Source organism: Microtus pennsylvanicus, chromosome 10 (genome assembly GCF_037038515.1).
Source record: "Microtus pennsylvanicus isolate mMicPen1 chromosome 10, mMicPen1.hap1, whole genome shotgun sequence".
Classification (NCBI taxonomy): Eukaryota; Metazoa; Chordata; class Mammalia; order Rodentia; family Cricetidae; genus Microtus; species Microtus pennsylvanicus.
The window spans coordinates 6,306,766-6,326,421 of record NC_134588.1 but is presented as its reverse complement, the minus strand read 5'-3'; the positions used below and the strand labels follow the sequence as shown (position 1 = coordinate 6,326,421).

General features: G+C 41.8%; 1 protein-coding gene across 3 annotated transcripts in view; it reads right to left on the bottom strand.

Annotated features, from left to right (window-relative positions):
* The window catches only part of Pign (phosphatidylinositol glycan anchor biosynthesis class N), a 129,299-nt gene that overhangs the window by 94,994 nt on the left and 14,649 nt on the right, over window positions 1-19,656 (bottom strand). For all 3 annotated transcript variants that reach the window (XM_075987647.1, XM_075987648.1, XM_075987646.1), the window contains 5 exons: window positions 16,700-16,806; window positions 14,704-14,828; window positions 13,552-13,682; window positions 11,084-11,200; window positions 492-532 (listed from right to left, as the gene is read on the bottom strand). In XM_075987647.1, coding sequence (XP_075843762.1) covers window positions 492-532; window positions 11,084-11,200; window positions 13,552-13,682; window positions 14,704-14,828; window positions 16,700-16,806 — 521 coding nt within the window. The remainder of the gene's footprint in view (window positions 1-491; window positions 533-11,083; window positions 11,201-13,551; window positions 13,683-14,703; window positions 14,829-16,699; window positions 16,807-19,656) is intronic.

Below are 19,656 nucleotides of genomic sequence, written 5' to 3'. Positions count from 1 at the left end.
TCCGAGTGCTGGGATTGAAGGCATGTGCCACCACTGTCTGGCTCAGATCTTACCTTCTTAACAAGAACTCTTGCTCACCTGAGTCCCCTGGATGGAGTTTTCTTATTTTCAATTGAGAGTTTAAATGTTCTTATTTTAAACTTATTACTGTGTGTATGATGGAGGCCGGAAGAGGAGCGTGCACAGAGATCAGAGGACAACCCTGTAGAGGGCGTTTCTGCCCATCTTAGGTGCTGGGGACTGGACTCTGGCTTATGATTCAAGCACTTTGTCCACTTGGCCAGCTCAATGACCCATATGAATTTTGTTTCTTTGTTTTAATTGGCACAAGAAGGTTAGGACAAAACACTTGCGCTCCAAGTAGTCTGCTTAACAGAAATATGTTGGAAATTTTCTTTGCTGCTGCTACTACTACTACTATTACAGCCTATGTTTGCATATTTTTCTCTAAATGTTTATAAAAAAGAAAATAATTAAATTTAAATAGATACCTGATCAACGTCTCGCCTCTTCCAATTTTCCAATCTCCATTCTGAAGACATAGATGTAAAACATGATGTTAAGATTTTTAACAAGAACTATTTGCCTTGTTTTCAGGTGTGCAGGACACTCCACATAAAGGTTAAGTATTGGAAGCCTCTTTCTTAAACCACGTATGGAAAAAAAAAAGACCGAGAAAAGCAGGGGCAGAGGGGGAAATGCTAAAGTATTTTTAAAAGAAAAATTGAAAAAATAAATCGTTAGCATTTTCTGTGATTTATTAAGTTTTTTAATATGTTCATTTGGAAATATAATGTTCCAAACACCCAAGGAAACAAAGAGGGAAGTCCCGCCTAATGGCAACTGCCAGCAAGCTGTGCTTCAGCGACTGGCAGCCAACACACCCGCCCTCCCTTTTCTGGGTTGGCAGCAGTTACCAGAGCATTTAAAACTGGAGCTATGATGCTCCTGTAACTCCAACTTTTAACACAGTGTATTACATTACTATTACAACCCCCTTCATAGGGTGCAGCTAGTCCAGCTTTGGAGGAAACTCACTGACTTCCATAGTGGCTGTACCAGTTTGCACTCCCACCAGCATTTGCAGTCATTTGTGCTTGGAGCTTAGTACTTCTGACTGAGCTAAGGTGGGATCTCAAAGTAATTTTGATTTGCATTTCCCTGGTGGCTGAGGATTTGCACATTAAAAAAGTATTTAATTCTCAGTCATTTGTATTTCATCTTTTGAGAACTTTCTACTCCATGCCCAATCACTGTTTTTGTTTTGTGGTTGTTAAGTTTTTGAGTAATTTTTATAATCTAGATACTCACTTTCTGTACAGAAGCTTTTAAGTTTCTGGTGGTCCCACCTATCAGCTGTGAGTCTTAGAGCTTGCATTACTGGGCTCCTGTGCCTACAGTCCTCTCCTGTGCCTACAGTCCTCTCCTGTTCCTACATTCCTTTCCTGTGCCTACAGTCCTCTCCTGTGCCTACAGTCCTCTCCTGTTCCTACAGTCCTTTCCTGTGCCTACAGTCCTCTCCTGTTCCTACAGTCCTCTCCTGTGCCTACAGTCCTCTCCTGTGCCTACAGTCCTCTCCTGTGCCTACAGTCCTCTCCTGTTCCTACAGTCCTCTCCTGTTCCTACAGTCCTCTCCTGTGCCTACAGTCCTTTCCTGTGCCTACAGTCCTCTCCTGTGCCTACAGTCCTCTCCTGTGCCTACAGTCCTCTCCTGTTCCTACAGTCCTCTCCTGTGCCTACAGTCCTCTCCTGTGCCTACAGTCCTCTCCTGTGCCTACAGTCCTCTCCTGTGCCTACAGTCCTCTCCTGTTCCTACAGTCCTCTCCTGTGCCTACAGTCCTCTCCTGTTTCTACATTCCTTTCCTGTTCCTACAGTCCTTTCCTGTGCCTACAGTCCTTTCCTGTGCCTAGAGTCCTTTCCTGTGCCTACAGTCTTTTCCTATGCCTACAGTCCTTTCCTGTGCCTACAGTCCTTTCCTGTGCCTACAGTCCTTTCCTGTTCCTACAGTCCTCTCCTGTGCCTACAGTCCTCTCCTGTTCCTACATTCCTCTCCTGTGCCTCCAGTCCTCTCCTGTGCCTACAGTCCTCTCCTGTTCCTACAGTCCTCTCCTGTGCCTACAGTCCTTTCCTGTTTCCACATTCCTTTCCTGTTCCTACAGTCCTTTCCTGTGCCTACAGTCCTTTCCTGTGCCTACAGTCCTTTCCTGTGCCTACAGTCCTTTCCTGTGCCTACAGTCCTTTCCTGTGCCTACAGTCCTCTCCTGTGCCTACAGTCCTCTCCTGTGCCTACAGTCCTCTCCTGTGCCTACAGTCCTTTCCTGTGCCTACAGTCCTTTACTGTGCCTACAGTCCTTTCCTGTGCCTACAGTCCTTTCCTGTGCCTACAGTCCTTTCCTGTGCCTACAGTCCTCTCCTGTTCCTACAGTCCTTTCCTGTGCCTACAGTCCTCTCCTGTGCCTACAGTCCTCTCCTGTTCCTACAGTCCTTTCCTGTGCCTACAGTCCTTTCCTGTGCCTACAGTCCTTTCCTGTGCCTACAGTCCTCTCCTGTTCCTACAGTCCTTTCCTGTGCCTACAGTCCTCTCCTGTGCCTACAGTCCTTTCCTGTGCCTACAGTCCTTTCCTGTGCCTACAGTCCTTTCCTGTGCCTACAGTCCTCTCCTGTTCCTACAGTCCTCTCCTGTTCCTACAGTCCTTTCCTGTTCCTACAGTCCTCTCCTGTGCCTACAGTCCTTTCCTGTGCCTACAGTCCTCTCCTGTTCCTACAGTCCTCTCCTGTGCCTACAGTCCTCTCCTGTTCCTACAGTCCTCTCCTGTGCCTACAGTCCTCTCCTGTTCCTACAGTCCTCTCCTGTGCCTACAGTCCTCTCCTGTTCCTACAGTCCTCTCCTGTTCCTACAGTCCTCTCCTGTGCCTACAGTCCTCTCCTGTGCCTACAGTCCTTTCCTGTTCCTACAGTCCTCTCCTGTTCCTACAGTCCTCTCCTGTGCCTACAGTCCTCTCCTGTGCCTACAGTCCTTTCCTGTGCCAACAGTCCTCTCCTGTTCCTACAGTCCTCTCCTGTGCCTACAGTCCTCTCTTGTGCCTACAGTCCTTTCCTGTGCCTACAGTCCTCTCCTCTGCCTACAGTCCTCTCCTGTGCCTACAGTCCTTTCCTGTGCCTACAGTCCTCTCCTGTGCCTACAGTCCTCTCCTGTGCCTACAGTCCTCTCCTGTGCCTACAGTCCTCTCCTGTGCCTACAGTCCTCTCCTGTGCCTACAGTCCTCTCCTGTGCCTACAGTCCTCTCCTGTGCCTACAGTCCTCTCCTGTGCCTACAGTCCTCTCCTGTGCCTACAGTCCTCTCCTGTTCCTACAGTCCTCTCCTGTGCCTACAGTCCTTTCCTATGCCTACAGTCCTTTCCTGTTCCTACAGTCCTCTCCTGTGCCTACAGTCCTCTCCTGTGCCTACAGTCCTCTCCTGTGCCTACAGTCCTTTCCTGTTCCTACAGTCCTTTCCTGTGCCTACAGTCCTCTCCTGTTCCTACAGTCCTCTCCTGTGCCTACAGTCCTTTCCTGTGCCTACAGTCCTCTCCTGTTCCTACAGTCCTCTCCTGTGCCTACAGTCCTCTCCTGTGCCTACAGTCCTTTCCTGTTCCTACAGTCCTTTCCTGTTCCTACAGTCCTCTCCTGTTCCTACAGTCCTTTCCTGTGCCTACAGTCCTTTCCTGTGCCTACAGTCCTTTCCTGTGCCTACAGTCCTCTCCTGTGCCTACAGTCCTTTCCTGTGCCTACAGTCCTCTCCTGTTCCTACAGTCCTTTCCTGTTCCTACAGTCCTGTCCTGTGCCTATAGTCCTTTCCTGTGCCTACAGTCCTCTCCTGTGCCTACAGTCCTCTCCTGTGCCTACAGTCCTTTCCTGTGCCTACAGTCCTCTCCTGTTCCTACAGTCCTTTCCTGTTCCTACAGACCTTTCCTGTGCCTACAGTCCTTTCCTGTTCCTACAGTCCTTTCCTGTGCCTACAGTCCTTTCCTGTTCCTACAGTCCTTTCCTGTTCCTACAGTCCTTTCCTGTGCCTACAGTCCTCTCCTGTGCCTACAGTTCAAGCACAGTCCCTACTGTTTCTTCTAGCAGGTTCAGCATAGCAGATCTTACAGTGAGGTCCTTCCCTCAACCCTATTAGCAATGGTGTTCAGCACAGCAATAAAAAGGACCCAACACAAGAACTTTGTTTCTAGGTTTCATCTCCTGCTGGGCAGAAGTTTCAATGGCATGCATGATGCACCCAGACACCTGCTTTCCATGCCATTGGGATAGACTGTCATCCTTGGGATAGACTGTCATCCTCTCCAAAGTCCATGCTCAAAAATGGCTTAACTGAGTTACAAGTGTGTGTGTGTGTGTGTGTGTGTGTGTGAGTGTTTTAAACACGCCTACTAGTAAGTTTGTGGCTTTATATTGGGCAGTGTGCATAACAATGATTGGCCACATGTGGACCATGAGATGGAAGCTCCTGCACTAGTACTAAGACCTGCGGAAACAAGCACCAACCCAAAGATAGCACAGGAGATAAAAAAAACTCTCTAATTTCTCTAAGCACAAATCTGCTTCAGTAAGTCTGCAAGAATCATGAATGCTTACTATGTAGGAGCCAGCCATGATAAGCTAAATATTAACAGACCACCCAAAGGAAGTTCTTTACCATTATCACCTGCCAGAGTAGGACTCTGGCTATTGATAAATTAGAGGCCTGAGTTTCAGTAGTTTACCCTGAAACAACACCAGGTTGCAGGAAGAACCACAACCTGAGATTACCCGAGCATCACCCAAAAACATACCATTCAAAGGAAATGCATAACATTCCCAACTGCTGTAGATAGCAGCACACACTCACCAGGACACCCTAGACAAATGTCAGCCAATCAGGGGTCCTGAACCTCAGAAACCCCTCACCCCCACCTTTACTACTATAAAAACCGAACTCTAACTGAGCATGGGGCTCTCTGATTATTCCAATACATTGGACATGCAGAGAGACTGAGTTTGCAAACTTGCATAAAATAAAGACTCTTTGCTTTTACATACGGGACACGGTCTCCTTGTTGGTTTTTGGGAGACTTCACAGATTTGGGCATAACACTTGGGGGCTAGTCCGGAATTCACCAAGCCCACTGGGACTACCACCTATAGAGCCTTCAACCAACCAGTAAATTTTCTGTCTTTTGTTTTATGTCTCATGTCTGTGTCTCATGTCTTTCTCTGAGCATGCCCAGGAGCCATAAATGCCTGTAAATAATCTGCGGATGTGCGAAAAGTTCACAGGCAGGGCTCTTGGAGGAGTCATTCCCAGGGCCCTTCTGCAGAGGGCGGTCCCCTCTGGTGAGACACGCAGGTAGTGTTCTCAGTTCTGTGGTGAGAGACAGGGGTAGCGTTCTCAGTTCTATGGTGAGATACGAAGGTAGCATTCTCAGTTTGATAGAAGGGCGGGTCACACCCGCAAAACAGCTTGAATCTGGGGTCTTAGGTTTGGTTTGACATCATTGTCCTGTTCATTGCCCTGTGTGTCTGTGTATTGTTGTGTTTTTGTCCTGACTTAGACTGATGCTGATGATATGGGACAGACTCAAATCATCACTTCTTTGACACTGATATTATTATCATTGTGACATAGATATTGTGACAAGACTTTAGACATAGGGCCATAGGCATAGGGGTATTTTTTCCTTGCTGCCTTAAACATTTCATGAAAAGAAGTCAGCCTTGGTCCCAAGCATGAGACTGTGGGGCAGCCTGCTTATGTGGATGGGTGGCTGGGCTATATATGCTTGTTGTTACAATGTAGCAAGGCTGCCAGCCACAGTTGTAGGGGGCAAATGTACCCCAATAGGATTTCAAACACTGAACAGAGAATCTGGGGTTAATTTCTAAGGCTTGGAGAGGTTAGCAATCTTTTCCCCCATGCTGCATACCACCCTGCCCCTCCCATGCTGGTGGATGAGTTCCCTCCACCTGTCCTGGGGGCTGCATGCCTCAACTTCTGGTCAAACCTGACCAAGGATTGGCTCCACAGGTCAAGGACTCTGGCTATAGGTGTTCCCGCAATGGCCATGTTGTGACACTGTAGCCAGACTTCCCTCCACCAGAGCTGCTTTGATCATTCAGAGCCAATGTGTAACAAATATCTGTCATCATTCACAGGGGCTGGTTACAAATTATTATTGGTTAAAGGTATATAAAAAGTTACAAAAGGTCAAAAGGGGATGTAAACTATGTTTGTTGTGGTTTCTCATACACGGGAATACTAAATATGCTTGTTTTGTTTAAAAGTTTGTCTATGTAAGTTTTCTTGAAAGCATGGAGCTGAGACAGAAATGGTCTGACTATTTTTGCTGTCTCTGCCACCCATCACTGCTGTGGCCACATATACAGGACTGATTCAGAAATTTATCACTGAGCTCTGGTTACTGAATTTGGGTAAGCAAAAATTCAGATGACTTTTTGGTAGAGATAATGTTAAAACTACTATATGCTGGGTTTTTTTTTTATTGAAAAGCTGGCTCTAGGACTGGATTATGGCTCTTCGTTTGTTAGATCAATGTTTTATTTAGTTAAAATCTATGCATGGGTAATTTAAAAAAACATAAGGCATAATTCCATTTTAAACTTTGGATGACTGCCTTTTTGCTAGAGTTAAAAAAAAAATAAAAGGATGCCACATAATTTGACCACCATCTTCATTAAAGGTGACACTTGGAATGGGCTAACAAATCTCCAAGAGAGTTTGGATTGGGATAGAGTTTTGCATGATATTATGTTTCATATTGCTAATATTTAAACTTAAAATAAAAGGCTAAAAATTAGGGTCAGAGCCATAAGCACCAAAAGCTAACCAGAAACAGAAATGTTCATTACTTGTGATGCAGAAGACAATGACCTAAGCAGTTTGATAGAGGGCTTGAAACAGCATCCAAGTCTATAAATCTCAATCTTTTGGAGGTTGTTGTTCAGTGGTAGTCTGGGGCCACCTGCATTTCAGATGTTTAAATTGAGATTCAGAACACAGGCAAAACTGCAGTTGTAAAATAACAACAGGAAAAACTCTGTAATGGGAGGATCACTGTAACATACAAAACTCTATTAAAAGGTAAAAGCATTAAAAATATTGACTAATGGCTGGGCAGTGGTGGCGTACGCCTTTAATCCCAGCACTTGGGAGGCAGAGGCAGGCCGATCTCTGTGAGTTCGATACCAGCCTGGTCTACAGAGCTAGTTCCAGGACAGGCTCCAAAGCCACAGAGAAACCCTGTCTCGAAAAACCAAAAAAAAAAAAAAATATTGACTAATGGTTTAAAAATACATTTCTTTGTTCAAGGTCTATTCGGGCTTTAAAATGAATGTTTAGCCTTTTTATCTTTGCTAACTTTGCTGGGTTTAAGCTATTTGGATAAGCTGAGTCATAAATTTTTGTATTGACACTAAGAGGTTTGGACCTCCTCTTCTGGAGGAAAAAATGTTGTTTCTATGTCAATCACTTCAGGGTAATTAGAGATTCAATGGCCTTGTTGATGATAGAAAACAAAACACTCAAACAGAAGCTGGATAAAAACTTATTCAACTGGTCTTCTTGTTAACAACCTTACTTTCAGCTCTAACAGGCCCCTAATGATCTTGCTTCTTCTTATCAACAGACTTGATGGCTTTTGTTTGAGAACGGGTCAATATTGTTCGACTGATGGTATTGAGGTTCCAGTATCACCCCCTTGAGCCCCTAGACAGAGAGGATCCATGATTGAGTCCTGTTATCAGTACTTGTGAAGGGGAAAAAATGTTGGGCCCAGGGCTCTTGGTACACACCTGCCAAGATGGGTTCTATAGATCAGCAGGAAAATAGACCTGAGTCTAGTGCAATGCTAGCTCTTAGACTCCCTGCTGTTTCCATTTCACCCTGGGACCTGTTCCTTGCCTTTGCAAGAGACAGCATTAACAGCTAGATATAAACTTGTTCTGTGTTTATAGTCATACCCTCAGAATGACTAATTCAGTTTCTTTATTAGCTTTAATTCAAAATCATTACAGAGTATGGAGTTCTAGTCTTGTAAAAGCTGCTAGTTTATTATAGACTGTTAAAAAAAATACATGTTAGTCAGTTGTCTTTAAAGTACTGATAGAATTAGTTACAGAAAAAAGCCTTATTTAGTTTCCTGTATATGTTTTTAAAGCCAAACTTAAGTAATGAGAAACAAAGTTTGTCTAATCAGACATACCTAGACAGCCCTCATACTTCAGAGACCTGCAGAATATGGCATTTAAAATAATGACTAAAAAGCTTATTATATTAAACAGAGACTCCAAGATCCTAGCAGTAACCCAAAGTCTCCAAAAAAGATTGAGACACCATGATGTCTCCATCTGGATTATGATGACGCTGACCACTGGGCAAGATGACCCCCAGTACAACACTGGCTTCCAGGACCTGGTCCAGACTGTGGACAAACAGCAGGACCTTGGAGAATTGATTGCACCACTTTTATCTCGACAAAATAAGGTCAGTCTTTTCCATGTCCCTCTTCCACAGAAAACGAAAAGTTGACCTTATGGGCCTGGCTGAGACAGTGAGACTGCTGTTCTGGATATTTCTGCCTCCAATGCTGTGGAGATCTGGGTATGACTAACTGTGTGTATATGGACTCTGGTCCCTGTCATTTTTAATAGATTCAGAAACTATTTAGTCTGTATTCAGACAGACTTTTTTTTATCCTTCTGAGATCTGTGACAGTATTAATGGCTAGGGAAGTTATTAATGTCAGTTTAGCAGTAAAAGGTATCCAGATTCTTCCACAAAGCTATAGCCAACTTGTTGGCTAGGACTCAAAGTAATGAGTCTATTCCTTCTGGTTACAGATGCCCATTTGTAATGGAAAAATTAAAAATGCTGCAGGATTCCCTGCGGCAGTAGGCAGCAGAAATGCTGTAGGTCCACAAGCGGTGGTAACGGGCCATGTGGCCATAGGCAGCGGGCTCTGAGAACAGCCAGTCCAAGGCAGAAACAGTTGCTGGTCCCCGAGCGGTGGCTGGTCCCAGGCAGGGAGACACATGGCGGGCAGGCAAGAGACAGAGACATGGATAGGCATGCCATGCAGAGTGAGGTTGGATATTTATTCAGGGGGTTATAGAGGGGGAAGGGAGAACAGAGAGAGAGAGAGAGAGAGAGAGAGAGAGAGAGAGAGAGAGAGAGAGAGAGAGAGAAGCAGGGGAAGGGGAGAAGAGGGGAGAGAGGCAGAAGCTGCCTCCCCAAGAGGAAAACAGAAAGAGAGCTCAGGCCTGAAGCCTGCCTTAGCAGATGGGGGTGTGTGGCTTGTCTCTTAAAGAGATAGAACAATTATTGCAAGTTCACCCAAAGAAAGTTCTTTACCATTTTCATCTGCCAGAGTAGGACTCTGGCCATTGATAAATTTAATAGAGGCCTGAGTCTCAGTAGTTTACCCCGAAGCAACACCTGGTTGCAGGAAGAACCACAACCTGAGATTACCCGAGCATCACCCAAAAACAGACCATGCAAGGGAAATGCCTAACATTCCCAACCAATGTAGATAGGACCACCTGCCAGCACATACTCACCAGGACACCCCTAGACAAATGTCAGCCAATCAGGGGTCCTGAACCTCAGAAACCCCTCACCCCCACTTTACTACTATAAAAACCTATCTCTAACTGAGCTTGGGGCTCTCTGATTATTTTAATATACTGGACATGCAAAGAGACTGAGTTTGCAAACTTGCATAAGATAAAGGCTGTTTGCTTTTACATATGGAACTAGGTTTCCTTGTTGGCTTTTAGGGGCCTTTGCAGATTTGAGCATAACATACTACTGCTGTATTTTGGCCCTTTCTCCTGTAGGCCTATGACCTTGCCTGGTGTTTGGCAAAAATTATCTCAGGGACTGTATCTCAAGGCCTATAAAACAGAAAAAAGCCTGGCTCGAGTACTTCAAGGCCTGTAGGATAGAGAAAAACCTGGCTCATGTTTGTGTGAGGATGAGACAGCAAAAATTAGGTAGACGCCCCTCCAGCCAAAGGGAGGGTTTGGATGCCTCTCATTGGATGGAGGTACCCCCACATCACACCATGTCACTTAAGCTATATAAACTGACACTCACAGTAATGAACTGAGTTCCTGCTTGACTGGACTCCCTATGGCGTCTGATTAGTGGGACTGCGGAATGGGCAGTTAGCACACTCACCTTTCCTTGGGTCTGAATATGGAGGCTCAAGAAGCCTGGCACCTGGCGGCCAAAGAAGCTAGCAGACTGGTATTCTCTGTTAGCACTGACGATATGTAAACAGCATGATGAAAAATGTACCATGCCAGCCGGGAGGTGGTGGTGCATGCCTTTAATCCCAGCACTCGGGAGGCAGAGGCAGGCGGATTTCTGTGAGTTCGATACCAGCCTGGTCTACAAGAGCTAGTTCCAGGACAGGCTCCAAAACCACAGAGAAACCCTGTCTCAAAAAAACCAAAAGAAAAAAGAAAAAAATGTACCATGCCATACATGAAGACATGCTGTGCTTTCTTCATCTGGGTCCAGAGAGAAATAACTTTGTACTACATCTAGCTTTTCATATAAGGGATATATATATATATATATATATTTCTTTTAGAAACTGCAACCTCAAAATTAATATGTTTTTTGCTTAAGTTGGAAAATTGTAATTAATTTTATAATTTGTCTCTAAGGAACTGTGCCTTCCTTCTTGTTTTATTCTTATTTCTAATTAAAATTTTAACATAATAAAACAAGATTAAAATTTCTGATTCCTAGATATTTAGAAAGGCCAAAATAGTTACTAACAGTGGTATACTGGGAAATATTCAACAAATGGTTGTGGGGAAAAAGAGAAAAGGAGAGAAAGCAACCTAACCAACTCTTGGATTTGAAGCATTTGCATATAACAATGATTAATGACAGAATCATTAAAAAGAGGAATTTAAAACAATTTCAAGTAATTGTTAAAATCTTATTGAAAATGTCAACTTAGTTTAATTCTAGTCCTATTTTAAATGCTATCTACATGGGCATTTGTGACTACACAAACAAATATTAATACCTTTTAAAAACTCGTCATCAAATTGCTGAGTTGATACTTTTTGAGGACTTTTGATCCCGGCTCCCCAAGTCACTAAAGGAGTTAAAGTCTCTGAAGGATGACCAGCGCCATGGGAACCTACAGCAGAGACATCAAGAGTCGTCAGATGAGTATATAATCACCAATAATCACAAAACCATCTCTAAATGCTTTGTCTTAAAGAATTGATCCATGTGAAGCTAGCGAAATCAGAGGCCCAAATTCGGGAACTACCACTGCTTTGCTAAATAGATATAATGTGACTGTCAAACTGTCTTCTCAATAAATAACTAAGCTGACATCCGTATATTATCACTTGTCAGCATTAGCTAAAGAAGCTGCTTCTTAAAGTGCGGAGCAATAATTGCAATGATATGTAACTGATCAAAGTGATGAAAACAGGTGGCTAATGAACATTCAGCCTTTAATGGGACATCTACATCACGTGTGCACATATGCACCAAGGCTCAGGGGTCATCAAGAGAAGGGGCTGGGGCAGACAGGAAAAGAGAATAGGGAAGATATTTTTGAGAGGAGTCGTTTCCCAATTGGGAGCAAGTATTTCAGGGCCTCTAAAAAGGACAGTAAAATGCTAGATTCACCATGGTTTGAAAACAAAACTTTCCCCACAGGTTTACATACTAAAAACTTGCTTTGGGCAGCTGCAGAAACATTAGGATATTGGGGCTAGCTTAAGTTATTAGTCACCGGAGGTATGTTTTGAGGGTATACCCTGCCCTCGTCCCTATTTATCTTATCTTTCTATCTACGACAAGGTAAAAAGATCCTCTGCCAAACACCCCAGAAACATAGCGTTCTGCCCAACCCAAGCAAGCACAACGAATCCTCTAAATCAGTGAGTCAATATTTCCTCTTAAGCTGCTCTCATGTGCTTGGGTCACAGCTATACGCAAGGAAGTGCACAGAACCCTTTTCTTCCAGCCTCAGTCCTTTATTACATGGGACCCAGCTCAAGAATGGAAACCTCATCTTTATGTCATATCATTCCGAGCACAGACTACATTTGCCTTGGGAATCTTGGGAGCACACTGTCCTAGGTAGTCCGCAGTTGTCCGCAGCAATGCATCAGTGCACTGTAACTAACACCCCACAATTGCAGCAATGCATCAGTGCACTGTAACTAACACCCCACAATTGCAGCAATGCATCAGTGCACTGTAACTAACACCCTACAATTGCAGCAATGCATCAGTGCACTGTAACTAACACCACACAGCTGCAGCAATGCATCAGTGCACTGTAACTAACACCCCACAGCTGCAGCAATGCATCAGTGCACTGTAACTAACACCACACAGCTGCAGCAATGCATCAGTGCACTGTAACTAACACCACACAGCTGCAGCAATGCATCAGTGCACTGTAACTAACACCACACAGCTGCAGCAATGCATTGTAACTAACACTACACAGCTGCAGCAATGCATCAGTGCACTGTAACTAACACCCCACAATTGCAGCAATGCATCAGTGCACTGTAACTAACACCACACAGCTGCAGCAATGCATCAGTGCACTGTAACTAACACCACACAGCTGCAGCAATGCATCAGTGCACTGTAACTAACACCACACAGCTGCAGCAATGCATCAGTGCACTGTAACTAACACCACACAGCTGCAGCAATGCATTGTAACTAACACTACACAGCTGCAGCAATGCAGCAATGCGTTGTAACTAACACCACACAGCTGCAGCAATGCAGCAGTGCATTGTAACTAACACTACACAGCTGCAGCAATGTAGCAGTGCACTGTAACTAACACCACACAGCTGCAGCAATGCATCAGTGCACTGTAACTAACACCACACAGCTGCAGCAATGCATTAGTGCACTGTAACTAACACCACACAGCTGCAGCAATGCAGCAGTGCATTGTAACTAACACTACACAGCTGCAGCAATGCATCAGTGCACTGTAACTAACACCACACAGCTGCAGCAATGCATTAGTGCACTGTAACTAACACCACACAGCTGCAGCAATGCAGCAGTGCATTGTAACTAACACTACACAGCTGCAGCAATGTAGCAGTGCACTGTAACTAACACCACACAGCTGCAGCAATGCATCAGTGCACTGTAACTAGCATCACACAGCTGCAGCAATGCAGCAGTGCATTGTAACTAGCATCACTCTACATGGGAGGGATTCCAGGTAGAATTTCTTTTCTAATAGAAAACTGTGAAGAAAACTTAAAAGTACTTGGATTTTTTTTTTCTACTTACTCATTTGTAAATGAGACTATATTCTTTTTACAAATAGAAAAAAAAGGATCCCTTATAGAGGTCAGATTATTTAATATTTTAAACATACAATTATGTGCTGGATTTTTGCATACTGCAAGACATCGGATCTTCTGAACAATATTTGCAAACTATATCTGCCGCTACTCTCACTAAGGTAGCACAAAAACACAGACTAACCCCAGTCTGTCATTCCATGGTCGGAGGTAAAGATAAATGCTGTTTTCCCATCATCACCATAAAAATGCTTGAATATTGACACAATTTCCTTCACTCCATCATCAACTTTTTTAATATTGTCCTTATATTCCCTGTTTACAAAGAAACAAAAGAACAAGTTATATTAATTTAGAGCAATCGAATTCATCCAACCCCTACTCATTACATTTAAGTCAAGAACTGAAGAAATGCTTTACTATTTTAAAATCAGAGGCTCCTGTTAAGACTAATTTTTCCCTTTAATGAATTTAAAAAATCCTCAAATAATTTTCATAGACATTTTAAAAGGAAAATATTGATTAGTAAATATATTTTAATAAACACTTTTAAAATCCTAAACAGGATAATGGACTTTTAAGTCCACGTCATATAAACGGCTTTGGTAACCTTAATAGGGAACAATAATAATTTAAAATATAGAATATTCCCACCCTATAAAGTATTTGTGACTTAATCTACTGCAGTGCTGAGAACTGTACTCAGGCTTCCCACATAGTTGCACAAAGCTGGTTTAATATGAGTATATTTCACTAATGAAAACAGTACATCATGTTAAACTAGGGAAAATGAGATATTCATGCTGGTAATTAAACCATCAGACATTATAGTTAGCATAAAACCAATTCAAAATAAAGAATAAAAATTTAAATGATTTCTTCTTTCTTATGGTCTGCAAAGCTGAGAATAGCGCTAAAGAAGTAACAAGCAACACTTTATGCAACCATTATCTGGATACAAAGCTGATCAAACAAACACCCAGGGAATTACATCTTCTGTTATAAAAATTATAAAACTGTTTATGCTTTTGAGATTCACTGAAAATATTCCCAAAATGTGGGTAATTCAGACATTTCTCTCTGCCTTGATAAGTGAAGAATACAGACTAGGTGAAGATCTATTTCACTTATTTTAATGTGCAGTGTGGCCAAAGCATACATGATCTTAACTACTATAAATGATACATCATATAGCTGAAAACATCCTACAGGATAGCAGGGACATAAAGTACTAGCTCTTTTGTTATAACTACAAATAAAATTTCATATCACATCAAAATTTCAAATGGGATAGCTATTCCCCACAAGCTGAAATTGAACACATCATTAGTATTACCTTGACGATGGTCGGTGAGCATGTCCATTTGTATCTATTCCTAATAAGTGTAAGAAAAAAACTACTTTTTCCTCATTCACTTTTGAGAACAAAGACTGGTTGTTCCTCGCATCATCAAAGAAGTCCTAAATGTAAAAAATCAGGTGAAAAGTAGTTAATTTATAAATAACTATAATTCATTTTATAGTGTTTAATTTTGTCATCAAGATATAACATGAAGTCTTTGTTATCAATTCAGACATTTCTGTCCAAATAACCTTTGAGCTATTCTGAAACAATTAGGCAAAATAATTATAGGAAAAGGAGCTTAATTTCATACTATTCTTACCACAGATCTACTGTAATTAAAAACTGAAGAACTATCTGGCTAAAAGGCAAATGTTAATCAGCAATGGTGGGAGGAGTACAGGACATTTATTATATCTAAGTATACTTGGAAATTGTCATTTTTCATCACCCTGTCCACCGTCCTTTCAGTCAAACTATGACCTCTTACTGAGGTTGTGAGAATGCCTAACTACTTCCTCTTCCGTGACTAGGACCTGCTTTGGCTGTCCAGTGGTGGAGAAACACCACTTAAATACAGTTCAGAACTTATTACATTAATATCCTAATAATAACCTAGATTCATAAGCCTTTCAGACATTAATAATTCACCCTGATTCACATTTATAAGCATGTATGCAAGCACCCAAAGAGAGCACTTTAAAATGATTTTAAATAAGCCAGGCAGTGGTAGTGTACGACTTTAATCGTAGCACTTAGGAAGCAGACGCAGGAGGATCTCTGTGAGTTCAAGTCCAGCCTGGTCTACAACAGCTAGATTCAGGACAGCAAGTGCTGTTATACACAAAAATCTGTCCCAAAAAATAAAAACAAAAAAATTATCTGAATAAACAGATTATGTTAGCACGTATCATCATTGTTTACATAAATGTATATAGATTTAAAAGATGCTAACTTTCCATAAGGTATTGTTAAAAATCTATAATGTATTTAAAAGCATAAGTGGAATAATTAAGAGAAATTATTCAAGGATAAAACTGCCCTTAAGCTTCCATTTACAGTCTCCTTGAGTTAATTTTATAGTTTTCTCCATGAACCATAGACACAAGATTTGGGAAGCTATGAAACACTAACCAGGTGGAGCTCAACCTGTGTCTCAACAGTAGTCACTTCAAATGCCTTTTTCAAGTTCTGCTATTTAAAGAAGCTCACGGGCAATTAGTAAAGGCTAGCCGACTAATCTGTTTAGGCTTATCGGAATTTTCTCTTTTGTGCGGACTTTTTATGTGTTTGTGACTATATGTATGTTTACCAAGTTCACACAGGTGCCCAAGGAGGCACAAGAGCTGTCAGACCCCTGGAACTGAAGTTATAGGTGGTTGTGAGACACTCACAGTGCTAGGGATCAAACCTGGGGAGTCGACAGGAGCTGAGTCATCTGTCCAGCCCCTACTCTCTTAAAAATCTAATTTTTTTGTTATTATAAAATTACTCCTTTGCAAGGCATTTTCAAGATGGCCCACTACGACCAGCCCAAAAGCTCCAAGGTCAACAGAAGGTCAAGAGCTGCCTGCAGTGGCTCATCAAACTAAAAATGGAAAAAAGGTTTTTCTGGACCATAATGTAGGACTTGTTTTACCTTGGAGTTTATCTCTCTAAACACAAAGTTTTAGAGAGATATTTCAAAAAATAACTTTATTAGTCATTTTATAAAATATAATTGCCTTTTAAAAATAGCATGGTACAACACCGAATGCTCCAGTTCAGACAGGCAGCAAACTAAACTTGAGATGAGCTCACTCAGAAATAAATCTTCAGGACTCTACATAAGTATGTATTTAGTTACGAACCACTCAATAGCAAACACCTCCCCAGGTGGACTCTCATGTAAAACAGAACTTAGGACACTGAGGGAAGAAGTCCCACAACTAAGGCCAGCCTGGGCTACATAACAAGACCCTCTTTCAAAACGAAGCAAAAGAGCAAGTACCTTAACTTTATCAAAAACCCAGGTATCCAGTTTTGTGGCATCGTGAGCACCAAAATCCTCTTTTTGAGCATCATAACTGTAGGTATAAACATGGTCACCACTAGCACCTGAAAAAAAATTTTGAGAAATACACAAATTGGAAAAAAAAAACCCAAAAAACCTTTTAAGCTGTTATAAAACATGAAATAATCAAAAGTATTTTTGCTGTTTTGAGATAAAATTGTTATATTGTACACACTAGTCTTGAACTCATGACGTCAAATTATCTTTCCTCTTATGCTTCCTGAGTTCCAGGATTACAGGTATGCTGCCTCCATCATACCTGCTTTACTTACAAGTAGGCAGAATTAATTACAAAGTGCTTTATGATAGAAATAGGAAAGATAGGAGAAATAGCTTACTTTATATTCTATCATTCATGTTATATACATCAACATTTTCTTTTTCTTCTCAAAATAATATATATAGTCAAAATCCTAATATGCAATAAAATAAAAATTAGTTCTGAAGTTTGTTCCCATTGAAATGTGTGCTCTCAAGAAGATACAATATTAAATAGATAGAGATGGCCAGCATACTACTTCCTAAAAAACTCAAACATTTCGCTTGTCTTAAGATTATGTGCATTTGTCTCGACATAAGGAAATAAAAGCCTAGAATTGCAGTGAGTGCCTATAATCCCAGCACTAGGGAAGTGGAGAAAAAAAATCACAGCTTTCCTGTCAGCCAGGCCCTGTCTCAAAAGCAAGGATTGGGGAAGGTGAAATGCTGCTTAGTGCCAAATACCAAGGTGGTAAATATGCTAATGTTATAAATTCATGAAACCTGTATTAAGAATATAAAACAAGAGAAGCAGGCAGCGACAGATGGGGACCGGTGGAGACCGGCACGGCAGCAGACTCAGGTGGCGGGGACCAGCGAGCAACACCAAGAGCAGATCGCCCGACTACAATTAAATCAAAGAGGTAGGCCTTTTGTTGGCGAGGTCCCTGGCAAACGGGGAGCCTGGTCCTGTTCCTGAAGACCCTTCTGAGGGGTGAGAGAAATCTTGGCCCCCGGCAGGAGCCAGGAAAGAGAGCAAAGGCATTTTGTAAGAGGAGCCCCTGGGCAGCAGGGAAACCTGATCCGGTTTTAAAAGACCCATTAGATAGGATCAATAGGAGGAGATGGGCAGGCGCCAAGGCAAGAATTCACCCAATAATCTGAAAAACGACATGAAAACACCAGAACCCAATGATCTTACAACAGAAGGACTTGAACACCCTAACACAGAAGAAGTGGGAAAAAAAGTAAATGGAGTAAACAACCACTGGTCATTAATATCACTTAATATTAATGGTCTCAATTCACCTATAAAAAGGCACAGGCTAAGAAATTGGATAAAAAACAGGATCCAACATTCTGCTGCTTGCAAGAAACACATCTCAACCACAAAGACAGGCATCTACTCAGAGTAAAGGGTTGGGAAAAGAAAAAATCAGGTGTGGCCATTCTAATTCTAACAAAACTGATTTCAAACTAAAATCAATCAGAAGAGATCGAGATGGACACTTTATACTCATAACAGGAACAATTCATCAGGATGACGTCTCAATCCTGAATATCTACGTTCCTAACATAAAACCACCCACTTATATAAAAGAAATATTACTAGAACTCAAGGCAGACATCAAACCACACACACTAGTAGTAGGAGACTTCAATACACCTCTCTCTCCAATGGACAGGTCAATCAGACAGAAACCTAATAGAGAATTAAGAGAATTATTGGAGGTAATGAAGCAAATGGACTTAACAGACATCTATAGAACACTCCACCCAAATAGGAAAGAATATACCTTCTTCTCTGCAGCTCATGGAATCTTCTCGAAAATTGACCACATACTTGGAAACAAAGGAAACCTCCACAGATACAAAAAAATATCAGTGTCCTACTGTGTCTTATCAGATCACCACAGATTTAAGTTAGAAGGCAATAACAATGCTACCCCCAGAAAGCCAACCAACTCATGGAAACTGAACAGTCAACTACTGAACCACACCTGGGTCAAGGAAGAAATTAAAGTCTTCCTTGAATTTAATGAAAATAAAGAGATAACATACTCAAACCTACGGGACAGGATGAAAGCAGTGCTAAGAGGAAAGTTCATAGCACTAAGTGCCCACTTAAAGAAAGCAGAGAAAGCATACATCGGGGACTTAACATCACACCTGAAAGCTTTAGAAAAAAAAGAAGCAGATATGCCCAGGAGGAGTAGAAGACTGGAAATAATCAAACTGAGGGCTGAAATCAACAAAATAGAAACACAGAAAACAGTCCAAAGAATCAATGAAACAAAAAGTTGGTTCTTGGAGAAAATCATCAAGATCGACAAACCCCTATCCAAACTAATTAAACAATAGAGAGAGAACACGCAAATAAATATGATTAGAAATGAAAAGGGGGACATAACCACAGACACAGAGGAAATTCAAAGAATCATTACATCTTACTACAAAAGCCTGTATGCCACAAAACTAGAAAATGCAAAAGAAATAGACATTTTTTAGATAAGTACCATATACCAAATCTAAACCAAGACCAGGTGAACAATCTAAATAGACCTGTTAGTCACGAAGAACTAGAAACTGTTATCAAAAATCTCCCTTCCAAAAAAAGTCCAGGACCAGATGGTTTCAATGAGGAATTCTAAGAGAATTTCCAAGAAGAGCTAATACCTATACTCCTTAATGTATTTCGCAATATATAAACAGAAGAGTCATTGCCAAATTCCTTTTATGAAGCTACAGTTACCCTGATACCAAAACCACACAAAGACCCAACCAAGAAAGAGAATTACAGGCCTATCTCACTCATAAATATTGACGCAAAAATTCTCAATAAAATACTGGCAAACCAAATCCAAGAACACATTAGAAAAATTATCCATTATGATCAAGTAGGCTTCATCCCAGAG